The following is a 19,414-nucleotide window of genomic DNA, read 5'->3' on the forward strand; positions in this document are numbered from 1 at the left end:
ATGGTGTCGGTGTGGCTCTCCTCACCAAATCACACCTTGGTTTGTCCCCCTACTCCTCCGGCACTTTCTCCTCCTTTGAGCATCTCGCCCTATTCCACCCCTCTCACATTTAAAATTCTCCACCATCCACCCAAGTACCATAAAAATGTTATCACCGAGATATCTTCACTGCTTTCCTCCCTCAGCCTCTGCACTGAGCGACTTCTCATCCTCGGTGATTTCAACCTCCATCTCAATTCATCATGCTCGCTCTCCTCTGAGTTCACTAACCTCCTATTCTCCCTTAATCTCTCCCTCCATATAAACTCCCCAACCCATAGTCACGGCCAGCCCCTCGACTTTGCCATCTCTTGTGGCCTCGCTACTCCCATCGTGTCAATTGCAGACAAGACCATCTCTGACCACTTCCTCATATCGCTATCCACCCACATCTCACTTGCATCCTTCCCCGCAACTCTACCTCCTTCTGTGTCTGCCCCTGGAAAAACTCTCTCCCGACTCTCTCACACCTGCACTTACGAAATCCCAACTGTCCAGCCCTTGGCCCTCCATTCACCATGACATTTCTGCAGCTACCGATCTGCTCGACCACATCCTCACCATCGCCTCTGATGCCCTAGTCCCTGTTAAAACCATTACTCTCTCTCACCCTGGTTATTCCCCCTGGTACAGTATCTATTTCTTCGCTCCCTTAAGTCCAAGGGACGCAGACTTGAACGGATATGGTGAACAACTGGTTGAGCCATTCATCGCCAGATCTGGCTGGACCACATAGAGCACTATTGGGACCTGCTCTTGTCTCCCAAAATTGCTCAATTTTCTAGAATCATTTTGCAAAGATAAACCCTGGCTTCTATTCTCCACTGCTAACCGGCTTCTTCATCCCCTCCGCCCCCGTCTCCTATATAAATATGTTGTTGTTGTTGTCATCTGTTGTACATGTTCTGCTTGCTGTCAGGTGACACAGTTTGTTGTGCCACGTGCTGGGTTTTATAGTCCCAGATGAAAACTACAATTTCCGTACTGCGTCTCTCTTTCACACACTAACAAAGCGAAACACCCAAAGGCCGATGAGAAGCCCCCACTCAATCCCCAGGTCCCAAACAGAATGGGCAGACTGTTGCTTTCTCCTTCTATTAAATCTCTTCTTTGTCCGAATTCTCCTGCTCCTCTTGCAGCCCACCTGCTACTTCCGCTGCCCACCTGAATCAAATCCACACCAGACAACTCTCCCTACCCCTCGCCACCTCCCCCAGCTCTGTCTGCACCTCAGCCATTTAAACCTCCACCCGGGTTCGGGGGTGGGGGGGAGGGAAGAGAGGGGGGTTCTGAACCTGCTCTGTTGTGTCCCCAGCCACCACCCAAGAACCAGCTCGTCGGAGTTCTTTCAAATGCTTTTACGACCTCTGCTAACCCCTGTGCTCGCTGACCTACATTGGCTCCCGGTTAAGCAACGCCTCGATTTCAAAATTCTCATCCTTGTTTTCAAATTCCTCCCCTGGCCTCGTCCCTCCCTATCTCTGTAATCTCCTCCAGCCCCACTACAGCCACCCCCCCCACCCCTCGGCACCCCTCCCCCCTCCCCCCCCCCCCCACCGAGATATCTGCGTTCCTCAAATTCTGCCCTCTTGAGCATCCCTGATTATAATCGCTCAACCATTGGCGGCCGTGCCTTCTGTTGCCTAGGCCCCAAGCTCTGGAACTCCCTGCCTAAACCTCTCCGCCTCTCTACCTCTCTTTCCTCCTTCAAGACACGCTTTAAAATCTACCTCTTTGACGAAGCTTCAGTCACCAGCGCTAATTTCTACTGATGCAGCTTGGTGTCAAATTGTTTTTATTTCATAACACTCCTGTGAAGCGCCTTGGGACGTTTCACTACGTTAAAGGCGCGATATAAATACAAGTTGTTGTTGTTGTTGGTCAAAACACATGAAACGCATCAAAGAACTTCAAGCCAGTTACCTCACTTGCCACCAGGAATTTGGCATCATGGCCACTTCTTGGGAAGCTGGTGGGTTAGAGACACCAGTGCCAGATTTTGAACAGGCAATGGGGGATTTGGGGGTCGGCAGCCGGAGAAACATAAGAACATAAGAATTAGGAACAGGAGTAGGCCATCTAGCCCCTCGAGCCTGCTCCGCCATTCAAAAAGATCTCAGCTCCACTTACCCGCCCACTCCCCATAACCCTTAATTCCCTTATTGGGGTTAAAAATCTATCTATCTGTGATTTGAATACATTCAATGAGCTAGCCTCAACTGCTTCCCTGGACACAGAATTCCACAGATTCACAACCCTCTGGGAGAAGAAATTCCTTCTCGACTCGGTTTTAAATTGGCTCCCCCGTATTTTGAGGCTGTGCCCCCTAGTTCTAGTCTCCCCGACCAGTGGAAACAACCTCTCTGCCTCTATCTTGTCTATCCCTTTCATTATTTTAAATATTTCTATAAGATCACCCCTCATCCTTCTGAACTCCAACGAGTAAAGACCCAGTCTACTCAATCTATCATCATAAGGTAACCCCCTCATCTCCGGAATCAGCCTAGTGAATCGTCTCTGTACCCCATCCAAGGCTAGTATATCCTTCCTTAAGTAAGGTGACCAAAACTGCACGCAGTACTCCAGGTGCGGCCTCACCAATACCCTGTACAGTTGCAGCAGGACCTCCCTGCTTTTGTACTCCATCCCTCTCGCAATGAAGGCCAACATTCCATTCGCCTTCCTGATTACCTGCTGCACCTGCAAACTAACTTTTTGGGATTCATGCACGAGGACCCCCAGGTCCCTCTGCACCGCAGCATGTTGTAATTTCTCCCCATTCAAATAATATTCCCTTTTACTGTTTTTTTTTCCAAGGTGGATGACCTCACATTTTCCAACATTGTATTCCATCTGCCAAACCTTAGCCCATTCGCTTAACCTATCTAAATCTCTTTGCAGCCTCTCTATGTCCTCTACACAACCCGCTTTCCCACTAATCTTTGTGTCATCTTCAAATTTTGTTACACTACTCTCTGTCCCCTCTTCCCGGTCATCTATGTATATTGTAAACAGTTGTGGTCCCAGCACCGATCCCTGTGACACACCACTAACCACCGATTGCCAACCCGAAAAGGACCCATTTATCCCGACTCTCTGCTTTCTATTAGCCAGCCAATTCTCGATCCATGCTAATACATTTCCTCTGACTCCGCATACCTTTATCTTCTGCAGTAACCTTTTGTGTGGCACATTATTGAATGCCTTTTGGAAATCTAAATACACCACATCCATCGGTACACCTCTATCTACCATGCTTGTTATATCCTCAAAGAATTCCAGTAAATTAGTTAAACATGATTTCCCCTTCATGAATCCATGTTGCGTCTGCTTGATTGCACTATTCCTATCGAGATGTCCCGCTATTTCTTCCTTAATGATAGCTTCAAGCATTTTCCCCACTACAGATGTTAAACTAACCGGCCTATAGTTACCTGCCTTTTGTCTGCCCCCCTTCTTAAACAGGCGTTACATTAGCTGCTTTCCAATCCGCTGGTACCTCCCCAGAGTCCAGAGAATTTTGGTAGATTATAACGAATGCATCTGCTATAACTTCCGCCATCTCTTTTAATACCCTGGGATGCATTTCATCAGGACCAGGGGACTTGTCTACCTTGAGTCCCATTAACCTGTCCAGCACTACCTCCCTAGTGATAGTGATTGTTTCAAGGTCCTCCCTTCCCACATTCCCGTGACCAGCAATTTTTGGCATGGTTTCTGTGTCTTCCACTGTGAAGACCGAAGCAAAATAATTGTTTAAGGTCTCAGCCATTTCCACATTTCCCATTATTAAATCCCCCTTCTCATCTTCTAAGGGACCAACATTTATTTTAGTCACTCTTTTCCGTTTTATATATCGGTAAAAGCTTTTACTATCTGTTTTTATGTTTTGTGCAAGTTTACTTTCGTAATCTATCTTTCCTTTCTTTATTGCTTTCTTAGTCATTCTTTGCTGTCATTTAAAATTTTCCCAATCTTCTAGTTTCCCACCAACCTTGGCCACCTTATACGCATTGGTTTTTAATTTGATACTCTCCTTTATTTCCTTGGTTATCCACGGCTGGTTATCCCTTCTCTTACCGCCCTTCTTTTTCACTGGAATATATTTTTGTTGAGCACTATGAAAGAGCTCCTTAAAAGTCCTCCACTGTTCCTCAATTATGCCACCGTTTAGTCTGTGTTCCCAGTTTACTTTAGCTAACTCTGCCCTCATCCCACTGTAGTCCCCTTTGTTTAAGCATAGTATGCTCGTTTGAGACACTACTTCCTCATCCTCAATCTGTATTACAAATTCAACCATACTGTGATCACTCATTCCGAGAGGATCTTTAACTAGGAGATCGTTTATTATTCCTGTCTCATTACACAGGACCAGATCTAAGATAGCTTGCTCCCTTGTAGGTTCTGTAACATACTGTTCTAAGAAACAATCCCGTATGCATTCTATGAATTCCTCCTCCAGGCTACCCCGTGCGATTTGATTTGACCAATCGATACGTAGGTTAAAATCCCCCATGATTACTGCCGTTCCTTTTTCACATGCCTCTATTATTCCCTTGATTATTGTCCGCCCCACCGTGAAGTTATTATTTGGGGGCCTATAAATCAGTGACTTTTTCCCCTTACTATCTCTAATCTCCACCCACAATGATTCAACATTTTGTTCATTAGAGCCAATATCATCTCTCACAACTGCCCTGATATCATTCTTCATTAACAGAGCTACCCCACCTCCTTTCCCTTCTTGTCTATCCTTCCGAATTGTCAGATACCCCTGTATAGAAACATAGAAACTAGGTGCAGGAGCAGGCCATTCAGCCCTTCTAACCTGCACCGCCATTCAACGAGTTCATGGCTGAACATGCAACTTCAGTTCCCCCTTCCTGCTTTCTCGCCATACCCCTTGATCCCCCGAGTAGTAAGGACTTCATCTAACTCCCTTTTGAATATATTCAGTGAATTGGCCTCAACTACTTTCTGTGGTAGAGAATTCCACAGGTTCACCACTCTCTGGGTGAAGAGGTTTCTCCTCATCTCGGTCCTAAATGGCTTAGCCCTTATCCTTAGACTGTGACCCCTGGTTCTGGACTTCCCCAACATTGGGAACATTCTTCCTGCATCTAACCTGTCTAAACCCGTCAGAATTTTAAACGTTTCTATGAGGTCCCCTCTCATTCTTCTGAACTCCAGTGAATACAAGCCCAGTTGATCCAATCTTTCTTGATAGGTCAGTCCCACCATCCCGGGAATCAGTCTGGTGAATCTTCGCTGCACTCCCTCAATAGCAAGAATGTCCTTCCTCACGTTAGGAGACCAAAACTGTACACAATACTCCAGGTGTGGCCTCACCAAGGCCCTGTACAACTGTAGCAACACCTCCCTGCCCCTGTACTCAAATCCCCTCGCTATGAAGGCCAACATGCCATTTGCTTTCTTAACCGCCTGCTGTACCTGCATGCCAACCTTCAATGACTGATGTACCATGACACCCAGGTCTCGTTGCACCTTCCCTTTTCCTAATCTGTCACCATTCAGATAATAGTCTGTCTCTCTGTTTTTACCACCAAAGTGGATAACCTCACATTTATCCACATTATACTTCATCTGCCATGCATTTGCCCACTCACCTAACCTATCCAAGTCACTCTGCAGCCTCATAGCATCCTCCTCGCAGTTCACACTGCCACCCAACTTAGTGTCATCCGCAAATTTGGAGCTACTACATTTAATCCCCTCATCTAAATCATTAATGTACAATGTAAACAGCTGGGCCCCAGCACAGAACCTTGCGGTACCCTACTAGTCACTGCCTGCCATTCTGAAAAGTACCCATTTACTCCTACTCTTTGCTTCCTGTCTGACAACCAGTTCTCAATCCACGTCAGCACACTACCCCCAATCCCATGTGCTTTAACTTTGCACATTAATCTCTTGTGTGGGACCTTGTCGAAAGCCTTCTGAAAGTCCAAATATACCACATCAACTGGTTCTCCTTTGTCCACTTTACTGGAAACATCCTCAAAAAATTCCAGAAGATTTGTCAAGCATGATTTCCCTTTCACAAATCTATGCTGACTTGGACCTATCATGTCACCATTTTCCAAATGCGCTGCTATGACATCCTTAATAATTGATTCCATCATTTTACCCACTACTGAGGTCAGGCTGACCGGTCTATAATTCCCTGTTTTCTCTCCCCCTCCTTTTTTAAAAAGTGGGGTTACATTGGTTACCCTCCACTCGATAGGAACTGATCCAGAGTCAATGGAATGTTGGAAAATGACTGTCAATGCATCCGCTATTTCCAAGGCCACCTCCTTAAGTACTCTGGGATGCAGTCCATCAGGCCCTGGGGATTTATCGGCCTTCAATCCCATCAATTTCCCCAACACAATTTCCCGACTAATAAAGATTTCCCTCAGTTCCTCCTCCTTACTAGACCCTCTGACCCCTTTTATATCCGGAAGGTTGTTTGTGTCCTCCTTAGTGAATACTGAACCAAAGTACTTGTTCAGTTGGTCTGCCATTTCTTTGTTCCCCGTTATGACTTCCCCTGATTCTGACTGCAGGCCTCGCACAATGAGATTGTTAATTAATCCTCTCTCATTACACAACACCCAGTCTAAGATGGCCTCCCCCCTAGTTGGTTCCTCGACATATTGGTCTAGAAAACCATCCCTTATGCACTCCAGGAAATCCTCCTCCACCGTATTGCTTCCAGTTTGGCTAGCCCAATCTATGTGCATATTAAAGTCACCCATTATAACTGCTGCACCTTTATTGCATGCACCCCTAATTTCCTGTATGATGCCCTCCACAACATCACTACTACTGTTTGGAGGTCTGTACACAACTCCCACAAACGTTTTTTGCCCTTTGGTGTTCTGCAGCTCTACCCATATAGATTCCACATCATCCAAGCTAATGTCTTTCCTAACTATTGCATTAATCTCCTCTTTAACCAGCAATGCTACCCTACCTCCTTTTCCTTTTATTCTATCCTTCCTGAATGTTGAATACCCCTGGATGTTGAGTTCCCAGCCCTGATCATCCTGGAGCCACGTCTCCGTAATCCCAATCACATCATATTTGTTAACATCTATTTGCACAGTTAATTCATCCACCTTATTTCGGATACTCCTTGCATTAAGACACAAAGCCTTCAGGCTTGTTTTTTTAACACCCTTTGTCCTTTTAGAATTTTGCTGTATCGTGGCCCCTCTTGTTCTTTGCCCCGGGTTTCTCTGCCCCCCACCCCTCCTCATCTCCTTTCTGTCTTTTGCTTTTGCCTCCTTTTTGTCTCCCTCTGTCTCCCTGCATTGGTTCTCATCCCCCTGTTTAACTCCTCCCCAACAGCACTAGCAAACACTCCCCCTAGGACATTGGTTCCGGTCCTGCCCAGGTGCAGACTGTCCGGTGTGTACTGGTCCCACCTCCCCCAGAACCGGTTCCAATGCCCCAGGAATTTGAATCCCTCCCTGCTGCACCACTGCTCAAGCCATGTATTCATCTGCGCTATCCTGCGATTCCTACTCTGACTAGCACGTGGCACTGGTAGCAATCCCGAGATTACTACTTTTGAGGTCCTACTTTTTAATTTAGCTCCTAGCTCCTTAAATTCGTTTCGTAGGACCTCATCCCTTTTTTTACCTATGTCGTTGGTACCAATGTGCACCACGACAACTGGCTGTTCTCCCTCCCATTTCAGAATGTCCTGCACCCGCTCCGAGACATCCTTGACCCTTGCACCAGGGAGGCAACATACCATCCTGGAGTCTCGGTTGCGGCCGCAGAAACGCCTATCTATTCCCCTCACCATTGAATCCCCTATCACTATCGCGCTCCCACTCTTTTTCCTGCCCTCCTGTGCAGCAGAGCCAGCCACGGTGCCATGAACTTGGCTGCTGCTGCCCTCCCCTGATGAGTCATCCCCCCCAACAGCACTCAAAGCAGTGTATCTGTTTTGCAGGGGGATGACCACAGGGGACCCCTGCACTACCTTCCTTGCACTGCTCTTCTCCATTTTGTTTACCTCTGTCTCCCTGCATTGGTTCCCATTCCCCTGCCATATTAGTTTAACTCCTCCCCAACAGCACTAGCAAACACTCCCCCGAGGACATTGATTCCGGTCCTGCCCAGGTGCAGACCGTCCTGTTTGTACCGGTCCCACCTCCCTCAGAACCGGTTCCAATGCCCCAGGAATTTGAATCCCTCCCTGCTGCACCACTGCTCAAGCCACATATTCATCTGCGCTATCCTGCGATTAGAATTATAGAAACATAGAAAATAGGAGCAGTAGTAGGCTATTTGGCCCTTCAAGTCTGCACCGCCATTCAATATGATCATGGCTGATCCTCTATCTCAACACCATATTCCCACTTTCTCCCCATACCCCTTGATGCCTTTTGTTTCAAGAAATCTATCTATCTCCCTCTTAAGTATATTCAGTGACTTGGCCTCCACAGCCTTCTGTGGTAGAGAATTCCACAGGTTCACCACCCTCTGAATGAAAAAATTTCTCCTCATCTCGGTCCTAAATTTCCTACCCCGTATCCTGAAACTGTGACCCCTTGTTCTAGACTTCCCAGCCAGGAGAAACAGCCTCCCCGCATCCAGTCTATCCAACCCAATCAGAATTTTATATGTTTCAATGAGATCTCCTCTCATTCTTCTACTCTAGTGAATACAGGCCTAGTCGACCCAATCTCTCCTCATACAGTCCTGCCATCCCAGGAATCAGTCTGGTGAACCTTCGCTGCACTCCCTCTATGGCAAGTATATCCTTTCTTAGGTAAGGAGACCAAAACTGCACACAATACTGCAGTCTCACCAAGGCTCTGTATAACTGTAGTAAGACATCCTTGCTCCTGTACTCAAATCCTCTTGCAATGAAGGCCAGCATACCATTTGCCTTCCTAACTGCTTGCTGCACCTGCGATACCCGCGGATTTCATACTCGCCATATTTACAAAATCAACAGAAAATCAATGTTGCAGTGGGCTCCCAGATGTGCCAATACCTGGACTGGGCCCTGACTCCTGGTTCTCTGCAGCAGCAACAGCAGGTCCATCTGGCTCTTTATGGAGATATCTCCCAGCTGAGGCTCCACCTTTTAAAAAAAAAGAAAGGTATAAGATATAAAGTGATTGTCAGCAAAGGAGCACAACCAAGAACAATAGAGACAACGGGAAATGAATCGCAGGCAGAGGGAAGGAGACACAATGAAAAAGGGAGAAGGTTCTAGACAAACAGAGGCGACAAGAAAGAAAGAGTTGGATTTATATAGCGCCTTTCACGACCACCAGATGTCTCAAAAAGCGCTTTACAGCCAATGAAGTACTTTTGGAGTGTAGTCACTGTTGTAATGTGGGAATCGCGGCAGCCAATTTGCACACAAGCTTCCACACACAGCAGTGTGATAATGACAAAATATTCTGTTTTTTTGTTATGTTAATTGGGGGATAAATATTGGCCAGGATAGTGGGGATAATTCCTCTAATCTTCTTCGAAATAGTGCCTTGGGATCTTTTACGTCCACCTGAGAAAGCAGACATGGCCTCGATTTAACTCATCCAAAAGATGGTACCTCCAACATTGCAGCACTCCCTCAGCAATGCACTGGAAGTGTCAGCCTAGATTTATGTGCTCAAGTCTCTGGAGTGAGACTTGAACCCACAGGAGTGCTTCATCCCAGCCCAAGAAGCTTACCTGCCCGCAATCGGAACCCCCCCACTCCAAAGCCACCCCCACTCCCCCCGGGATCGCGACTTCCACCCGCATTCCCACTAACCCAGCTGCGGGCTCCCTACCAGCTCCTGGCCTGTGAGTGTTCCCCGTCCGGCAGCGATCCCAGCTGCCAAACAGGCTGGTCTCCGGGCGGGGAATCTGCTGGAAAAAAAAGACGCTTAAACAGCACAGCATGCAGGGACACCCCTGCTTCCGGGTTTCCCAACCAAAACCCCTCCCTCCCACTCACAAAACCCGCCCCAGTAAATAATGGGGCCAGTATGTGTTGAAGGAAAGATTAATAGATTTTTTGTTGGGCAAGGTATTAATGGTTACAGAACCATAGCAGGTAGATGGAGCTAAGATACTGATCAACTGATAAGATACTGTTGAATATTATGGGAATCAAGAGATACGGGGACAGTGCAGGAAACTGGAGTTGAGGTAGAAGATCAGCCATGATCTATTGAACAGGCTCAAGGGGCTGAATGGCCTCCTCCTGTTCCTATAAAGTAAGTCTGTTGGCCCAGTACAGACAAATGTCTCAATGAGGGAGTCAGAATTTGTGGGGTTTTTTTTTGTGATCTTTGGTTTGGTAGCCCAGTTACTGTTTTTAATCCAAAGGTCTCTAATCTCAGGACAGCATTTACTGTTGGCAGGGGCTTCGGCTGAGAATAAGATTTTGGTCAGAAAACCGACACGTGCTTTTAAAAAACGTAAGGTTGGATTGGTGAGGTGAAGCCGCTGCAATGCTCTGTGCCACAATGCGGTAGGCCGTGGGCTTATCGCTGTGCTCAGCTGATGGTGAGAGTCTGATCTGGACTGTAAGGAGCTGCTGAGCTGTTCGTTGTGGCGCGAGGTGGTGAGAAAAGTGTGGGAAATAGTCACCCAGGGCGAATCGAACACATCCTTATGACTGCGACAGGTCAGCAAGGGACAAGTACTTGGGAGCTGGTTATCTGCTCACTTTGCTTGTGTGGCATAAACAGACCCGCAGAAGTTAGAAATGAACTCATCAGCAATTGGAAAGGATGTACCTTTTGTAGATTTCTTCGGACGGTCTGACGCTTCTGAACCCAGTCCATAATCTGATGTAGTCATCATCATCATAGGCGGTCCCTCGTACGAGGATGACTTCCTATCTGAAAGGAACAGCAAGCATCACAACTGGAGCAATATGAACTACTGCCATTGTAAAGGTGTAATGTATGCAACTGTGAGCATGCTCACAGGTTTGTAGAGCTGTTGCATTGTGAGTGGCTGAGCCAGTCACGTGATGTTCACAAGACTCAACAAAACCCCAGTCAGTTGGGTCTAGGTCAGCCACGATATAATGTGTTTGCTTCATGGGATCTTTGCTTAAGAATTCATAGCAACACATTGCTATTAAGAAGTAGTTGGTTTATTAGCAAAGGGTTTAACAATCACACTGCACATTACCAGTTCATCCACCAGGCTCACAACCACCTGCCTCATCGTAGAAGCCCCAAACCCAACTGAGTCTTGTGAACATCATGTGACTGGCTAAGCCACTCCCAACTCAACAGCTCTACAACTACTTTAAAAGTAACTTTCAATCAAGTGCTCCCGTTTGTTTTTGAGGGCACCAAAAACCACAAATTCCAACTGCTCTACAACTATTTTTGTAAGACAATAAATCAAGTGCCCCCCCATTAGAGGGGCACTAAAACCGACAAAGTAAACAAATTAACTGTTTACGTTAATGGTTCAATTTAAAGTTTGCTTTCCGGGGGTGATGATGCATTCCAGTCCTTCTGGCGCCCACCTCTTGCGGAAGGCCGCGTGCTCCATCTCCAGGGATATCCTGGCTCGAACATAACCATGGAAGAGAGGCAGGCAGTCGGGCTGAATGACCCCCTCGACCACCCACTGCCTGGACCAGTTAATGGCCACCTTGGCCATGCCCAGGAGCAGTCCAACGAGGAGGCCTTCCGACCTGCCCGCTCCCCTCCGCACAGGATGCCCAAAGATCAGGAGTGTGGGACTGAAGTGCAACCACAATTTGAGGAGCAGCCCCTTCAAATATTGGAACAGGGGCTGCAACCTCACACACTCCACATAAACATGGAACACGGACTCTTCCAGGCCGCAGAAATTACAGGTGGCTTGGGAGTCCGTGAACCGACTTAAAAACCGATTGCCTGGGACTGCACCATGCAACACATTCCAGACCAAGCCTCTAATAAATAAAGGAAGAACTCCCGCGTAGAGAGCATCCATTGGGGACCCCCACATCCTCCGGACGGCAAGATGGTGTGCCATGGTGTGTCCAGACAGCAGACGAGGGTGGTAACGTGGAGAATGTACAAAAGCAGCCCATACAGGAATCCTCTCCTTGCAGAATTGAAAGGCACAGAGAGGATTTCCCGGAGGAGGCTCAAGTTGTGAGGTGCCGGATCCTGAGGAAGGTTTCGGGGCTTGGGGCCGACGAGGAATTCCGTCCGGACGGGGGTCATTTCAGATGGGATCTCCCCACGTGCTTGAGCCTCCTCGACACACCTAACGGAGTCAGGGCCCAATGTTGTTTTTAGCGACTCGATGGCATTGGCCACGCGCCGGACGTCGGCCCAGCATAGGCGCCGTGCCAGCTCCTCTGGCACCATCCAGCCCGCTCCTCTGCCATCGAGCAGGTCCCTGACCCTGGTCACCTCGCCAGACACAGTCCTCTCATCCGCCTGCCACCTAAAACCTCTTCGTGGAGATATGGATTCCTGAGCAGCGGCTCCCGAAGGACAGCCGCTATAGCACAACCGCTCTACAACTATTTTGTTGTCAACAATCATTAAATCAAGTGCCCTCTGTGGGGGGACACTCCCCCTTTTTTTTGAGGGCACTAAAAACACAAATTTTATAAGTGCTCCTTGGCTAAAAAGGGGGGGGGGGCCGCACTAAAACCGGCACAATAAACAAATTAAACTTTAGACAAAAAAAACATCAAATTAAAATTTGGTTGCCGGGGGTGATGATGCACTCTAGTCCCTCCGGTGCCCACCTTTCACGGAAGGCCGTGAGCGTACCGGTGGACACCATGTGCTCCTTCTCCAGGGATACCCTGTCTCGGATGCAACCGCGGAAGAGAGGCGGGCAGTCGGGCTGAACGACCCCCTCGACTGCCCGCTGCCTGGACCGGCTGATGGCCGCCTTGGCCTTGACTAGGAGCAGTCCTATGAGGAGGTCTTCCGACCTGCCCGCTCCCCTCCGCACAGGGTGCTCAAAGATCAGGAGTGTGGGACTGAAGTGCAACCAGAATTTGAGGAGCAGCCCCTTCAAATATTGGAACAGGGGCTGTAACCTCGCACATTCGATAAAAACATGGAACACGGACTTTTCCAGACCGCAGAAATTGCAGGCGGTCTGGGAGCCCGTGAACCAACTTAAAAACTTGTTGCACGGGACTGCTCCCTGCACCACCCTCCCAGCCAAGTCCCCAATAAATAGAGAGAGGACTCCCACGTAGAGTGCACTCCATTGGGGACCCCCACTTCCTCCGGACGGCAAGATGGTGCGCCATGGCGTGTCCGGATGGCAGACGAGGATGGCAAGGTGGAGAATGTGCACAACAGCCCGTACAGGAAACCCCTTCACGCAGAACTGAAAGGCACGGAGGGGATTTCCCCAAGAAGGCTCAAGTTGTGAGGGGCCGGATCCTGAGGGAGGTTTCGGGGCTTGGTGCCGATGAGGAATTCCGTCCGGACGGGGGTCAGTTCGGACGGGATCGTCCCACGTGCTTGAGCCTCCTCGACACACCCAACGGAATCAGGGCCCAGTGATGTTTTTAGCGACTCGATGGTATTGGCCGCACGCCGGACCAGGATAGGCGCCGTGCCAGCTCATCTGGTGCCATCCAGCCCGCTCCTCCGCCATCGAGCAGGTCCCTGATCCTGGTCACCTTGCCAAACACAGCGTTCTCATCTGCCTGCCACCTAAAACCGCGTTCGTGGAGATATGGATTCCTGAGCAGCGGCTCCCAAAGGATAGCCGCCACACCAACCGCTCTACAACTATTTTAGTTGAAGACAAATAAATCAATTAAATCAAGTGCTCCCCTTAAAGGGGGGAGGGGGGGGGGGACAGGGGACACTCCAAACATTTTCAAACAAGTATCCCTTTTTGTTGGGGGGGCACTAAAAAACTCAAATTTTACAAATGGCCCCTGGCTAAAAGGGGGTTGGGGGGGTGGGGGGCACTAAAACCGGCAATTTAACAAATTAAACTTTAGACAAACATCAAATTAAAATGTGGTTGCCGGGGGTGATGATGCACTCCAGTCCCTCCAGCGCCCACCTCTCGCAGAAGGCCGCGAGCGTATCGGTGGACACCGCATGCACCATCTCCAGGGACACCCTGGCTCGGATGTAACTGCGGAAGAGAGGCAGGCAGTCAGGCTGAACGACCCCCTCAATCGCCCGTTGCATGGACCGGCTGATGGCATCCTTGGCCGTGCCCAGGAGCAATCCTACAAGGAGGCCCTCGGACCTACCCGCTCCCCTCCGCACAGGGTGCCCAAAGATCAGGAGTGTGGGACTAAAGAAATTTGAGGAGCAGCCCCTTCAAATAATGGAATAAGGGTTGCAACCTCGCACACTCCATAAAAACATGGAACACGGACTCCTCCAGACCGCAGAAATTACAGGCGGCCTGGAAGCCCACGAAACGACTTAAAAATTTATTGCACGGGACTGCTCCATGCACCACCCTCCAGACGACGTCCCCAATAAATAGTGGGAGGACTCCCGCGTAGAGTGCGCTCCATTGGGGACCCCGCCTCCTCCGGACAGTAAGATGGTGCGTCATGGCGTGTCCGGACAGCAGATGAGGATGGCAAGGTGGAGAGTGTGCAGGAGCAGCCCGTACAGGAAACCCCTCCGTGCAGAACTGAAAGGCACGGAGGGGCTCAAGTTGTGAGGCGCCGGCTCCCGAGGGAGGTTTCAGGGCTTGGCGCCGATGAGGAATTCCGTCCAGACGAGGATCAGTTCGGATGGGATCTCCCTACGTGCTTGAGCCCCCTTGACACACCTAACGGAGTCAGGGCCCAGTGCTGTTTTTAGCGACTCGATGGCATTGGCCGCGCGCCGGACCTCGGCCCAGTTTAGGCGCCGTGCCAGCACGTTTGGCGCCATCTAGCCCGCTCCTCTGCCGTGGAGCAGGTTCCTGACCCTGGTCACCTCGCCAGCCACAACCCTCTCTTCCGCTTGCCACCTAAAACCGCGTTCGTGGAGATACGGATTCCTGAGCAGCGGCTCCCGAAGGTCAGCCGCCATACCACAACCGCTCTACAAACCTGTGAGCATATTCACAGATGCATACGTTACACATGATGAAGTATGCAGTTGTGAGTCTTGTGGATAAACTGATAATATGTAGTGTGATTGTTAAACCTTTGTTAATAAACCAACTAGTTCTTAATAGCAACCCTATGAATTCTTAAGTAATGAAACCATGAAGTAAATAAATTACAAAAGGCTTGACTGTGATTCTCGCAGAATTTTGGCCCTTGCCTATCCGAAGATGGGTGGCAATCATTGAAGTGTCATAGGACCAAGATACCAAGATACTCAGTGAGGAGGCACGCAACTAGCTCTGTGGCCGGGCGGAGGAGCAGCACAGTAGCTGCTTCCCTGATTTGGGGCTGATTAAACGGAGAAGCAGGAGAATGAAGTAGCTACGAGGACTGGCCAGTCTGCCAGGTTAGGCCAGGCTCTATAGAGGGCTGCGTGGCACCATGTTGTGGCAGGCGGTTATGAACCTGGAGTCATGCGTGGCTCACTAGCAGATTGATCGGTTAAAGACTCCCACAAAATTCCTGTCTGCTGGGGGGGGAATGTAGCCTCCACATTGAGCAGCCTCCCAACTTCACTCTGACTCTGAAAACTCTCCACACCAGGTTGCAATGTATGCACCTGTGAGAATGCTCACAGGTTAGTAGAGCTGTTGAGTCGTGATTGGCTTAGCCAGTCACATGATGTTCACAAGACTCAATAAAACCCCAGCCAGTTGGGTTCGAGGAATCCACGAAGAGGCAGGTGGTTGTGAGCCTGGTGGATGAACTGGTAATGTGTAATGTGATTGTTAAACCTTTTGCAAATAAAGCAACTAGTTCTTAATAGCAATGTGTTGCTATGAATTCTTAAGTAAAGAACCCATGAAGCAAATACATTACACAGGCCAACCCAGCAATTGACTTTGGGCCCCTTACAAAATGTGACCCACTGAACGGGCGATGCAAGATCATGTGGTGGGGGGTAGGGGTTGCTGCAACCGTTTCTCTGAGGCTGAATTTGACAAATTCACAGTACTGACTATTTTACATAATTTGAGCTGTGCAGTTGGTTTAGTGCGGCGCATTTCATTCAACGAGAGCAAGTGAGGGTGACGTCATTGCACGAGATGCCACCAGCGGAGTTTTAGTTTTTTTAGCCTGGGAGCTGGCAATCTGGCAACTTAGCTTGTGTGTGGCATAAACAAAGCTGCAGAAGCTGAAATGAACTCATCAGTGATTGGAAAAAAGGTACCTTTTGGAGATTTCTTCGGACGGTCTGAACCAGGTCCATAATCTGACATCGTATCTGAAAGGGAACAACAAGCGTTACAACTAGAACGATACCGACTGCTGCCATTGTAAAGGTGTAATATATTCACCTGTGAGCATGCTCACAGGTTTGTAGAGCTGTTGCATTGTGAGTGGCTTAACCAGTCACGTGACACGTGATGTTCACAAGACTCAATAAAAACCCCAGTCAGTTGGGTCTAGGTTATCTACGATGAGGTATGCAGTTGTGAGCCTAGCGGATGAACTGGTAATGTGTAGTGTGATTGTTAAACCTTTGTTAATAAACCAACTAAGGAAGTAAAGGATGGTATCAAATTGAAAACAAAGGCATACAATGTTGCGAAGAACAGTGGAAGGCCAGAGAATTGGGGAATTTTTAGAAACCAGCAAAGGACGACTAAAAAACTGATAAAGACAGAGAAGATAGCGGCCCAGAAATCCCAGTCGGCCGCTTCCCGCGGGCGATCAGGTAAAAAGCTTCTAAAAATGCGCACTTACCTTATCCTGTTGCATGCACGCGAGTTCCCGGTCCTGAGGCCTCCTCTGACTGCACGTCGCAGCGCGTGCAGGTTGGGACGTGTGCAGGGCTAGAGCTGGAATCACATGGCTCTGGACAGCCAATCAGGTAAAGTATGTTCTCATTCATAATAATGGGAATAGCGCAGATGAATACGTGGCTTGAGCAGTGGTGCAACAGGGAGGGATTCAAATTCCTGGGGCATTGGAACCGGTTCTGGGGGAGGTGGGACCAGTACAAACCGGACGGTCTGCACCTGGGCAGGACCGGAACCAATGTCCTAGGGGGAGTGTTTGCTAGTGCTGTTGGGGAGGATTTAAACTGATATGGCAGGGGGATGGGAACCAATGCAGGGAGACAGAGGGAAACAAAAAGGAGGCAAAAGCAAAAGACAGAAAGGAGATGAGGAAAAGTGGAGGGCAGAGAAACCCAAGGCAAAGAACAAAAAGGGCCACTGTACAGCAAAATTCTAAAAGGACAAAGGGTGTTAAAAGAACAAGCCTGAAGGCTTTGTGTCTTAATGCAAGGAGTATCCGCAATAAAGTGGATGAATTAACTGTGCAAATAGATGTTAACAAATATGATGTGATTGGGATTACGGAGACGTGGCTCCAGGATGATCAGGGCTGGGAACTCAACATCCAGGGGTATTCAACATTCAGGAAAGATAGAATAAAAGGAAAAGGAGGTGGGGTAGCATTGCTGGTTAAGGAGCAAATTAAGACAATAGTTCGGAAGGACATTAGCTTGGATGATGTGGAATCTATATGGGTAGAGCTGCAGAATACCAAAGGACAAAAAACGTTAGTGGGAGTTGTGTGCAGACCTCCAAACAGTAGTAGTGATGTTGGGGAGGGCATCAAACATGAAATTAGGGGTGCGTGCAATAAAGGTGCAGCAGTTATAATGGGTGACTTTAATATGCACATAGATTGGGTTAACCAAACTGGAAGCAATACGGTAGAGGAGGATTTCCTGGAGTGCATAAGGGATGGTTTTTTAGACCAATATGTCGAGGAACCAACTAGGGGGGAGGCCATCTTAGACTGGGTGTTGTGTAATGAGAGAGGATTAATTAGCAATCTCGTTCTGCGAGGCCCCTTGGGGAAGAGTGACCATAATATGGTGGAACTCTGCATTAGGATGGAGAATGAAACAGTTAATTCAGAGACCATGGTCCAGAACTTAAAGAAGGGTAACTTTGAAGGTATGAGGCGTGAATTGGCTAGGATAGATTTGCGAATGATACTGAAGGGGTTGACTGTGGATGGGCAATGGCAGACATTTAGAGACCGCATGGATGAACTACAACAATTGTACATTCCTGTCTGTCGTAAAAATAAAAAAGGGAAGGTGGCTCAACCGTGGCTATCAAGGGAAATCAGGGATAGCATTAAAGCCAAGGAAGTGGCATACAAATTGGCCAGAAATAGCAGAGAACCCGGGGACTGGGAGAAATTTAGAACTCAGCAGAGGAGGACAAAGGGTTTGATTAGGGCAGGGAAAATGGAGTACGAGAAGAAGCTTGCAGGGAACATTAAGACGGATTGCAAAAGTTTCTATAGATATGTAAAGAGAAAAAGGTTAGTAAAGACAAACGTAGGTCCCCTGCAGTCAGAATCAGGGGAAGTCATAACGGGGAACAAAGAAATGGCGGACCAATTGAACAAGTACTTTGGTTCGGTATTCACTGAGGAGGACACAAACAACCTTCCGGATATAAAAGGGGTCGGAGGGTCTAGTAAGGAGGAGGAACTGAGGGAAATCCTTATTAGTCGGGAAATTGTGTTGGGGAAATTGATGGGATTGAAGGCCGATAAATCCCCAGGGCCTGATGGACTGCATCCCAGAGTACTTAAGGAGGTGGCCTTGGAAATAGTGGATGCATTGACAGTCATTTTCCAACATTCCATTGACTCTGGATCAGTTCCTATGGAGTGGAGGGTAGCCAATGTAACCCCACTTTTTAAAAAAGGAGGGAGAGAGAAAACAGGGAATTACAGACCGGTCAGCCTGACATCGGTAGTGGGTAAAATGATGGAATCAATTATTAAGGATGTCATCGCCGTGCATTTGGAAAGAGGTAATATGATAGGTCCAAGTCAGCATGGATTTGTGAAAGGGAAATCATGCTTGACAAATCTTCTGGAATTTTTTGAGGATGTTTCCAGTAGAGTGGACAAGGGAGAACCAGTCGATGTGGTATATTTGGACTTTCAGAAGGCTTTCGACAAGGTCCCACACAAGAGATTAATGTGCAAAGTTAAAGCACATGGGATTGGGGGTAGTGTGCTGACATGGATTGAGAACTGGTTGTCAGACAGGAAGCAAAGAGTAGGAGTAAATGGGGACTTTTCAGAATGGCAGGCAGTGACTAGTGGGGTACCGCAAGGTTCTGTGCTGGGGCCCCAGCTGTTTACACTGTACATTAATGATTTAGACAAGGGGATTAAATGTAGTATCTCCAAATTTGCGGATGACACTAAGTTGGGTGGCAGTGTGAGCTGCAAGGAGGATTCTATGAGGCTGCAGAGCGACTTGGATAGGTTAGGTGAGTGGGC

The 19,414-nt window shown here is 48.4% G+C and overlaps 1 protein-coding gene across 3 annotated transcripts in view; it reads right to left on the minus strand.

Annotated features, from left to right (window-relative positions):
- The window catches only part of LOC139268178 (torsin-1A-interacting protein 2-like), an 87,332-nt gene that overhangs the window by 44,477 nt on the left and 23,441 nt on the right, over positions 1–19,414 (minus strand). For all 3 annotated transcript variants that reach the window (XM_070886232.1, XM_070886231.1, XM_070886230.1), the window contains exons 4-6: positions 16,299–16,352; positions 10,803–10,907; positions 9,059–9,148 (exon numbers count right to left, since the gene is read on the minus strand). In XM_070886232.1, coding sequence (XP_070742333.1) covers positions 9,059–9,148; positions 10,803–10,907; positions 16,299–16,352 — 249 coding nt within the window. The remainder of the gene's footprint in view (positions 1–9,058; positions 9,149–10,802; positions 10,908–16,298; positions 16,353–19,414) is intronic.

This window comes from Pristiophorus japonicus, chromosome 8 (genome assembly GCF_044704955.1).
Source record: "Pristiophorus japonicus isolate sPriJap1 chromosome 8, sPriJap1.hap1, whole genome shotgun sequence".
NCBI lineage: Eukaryota > Metazoa > Chordata > Chondrichthyes > Pristiophoridae > Pristiophorus > Pristiophorus japonicus.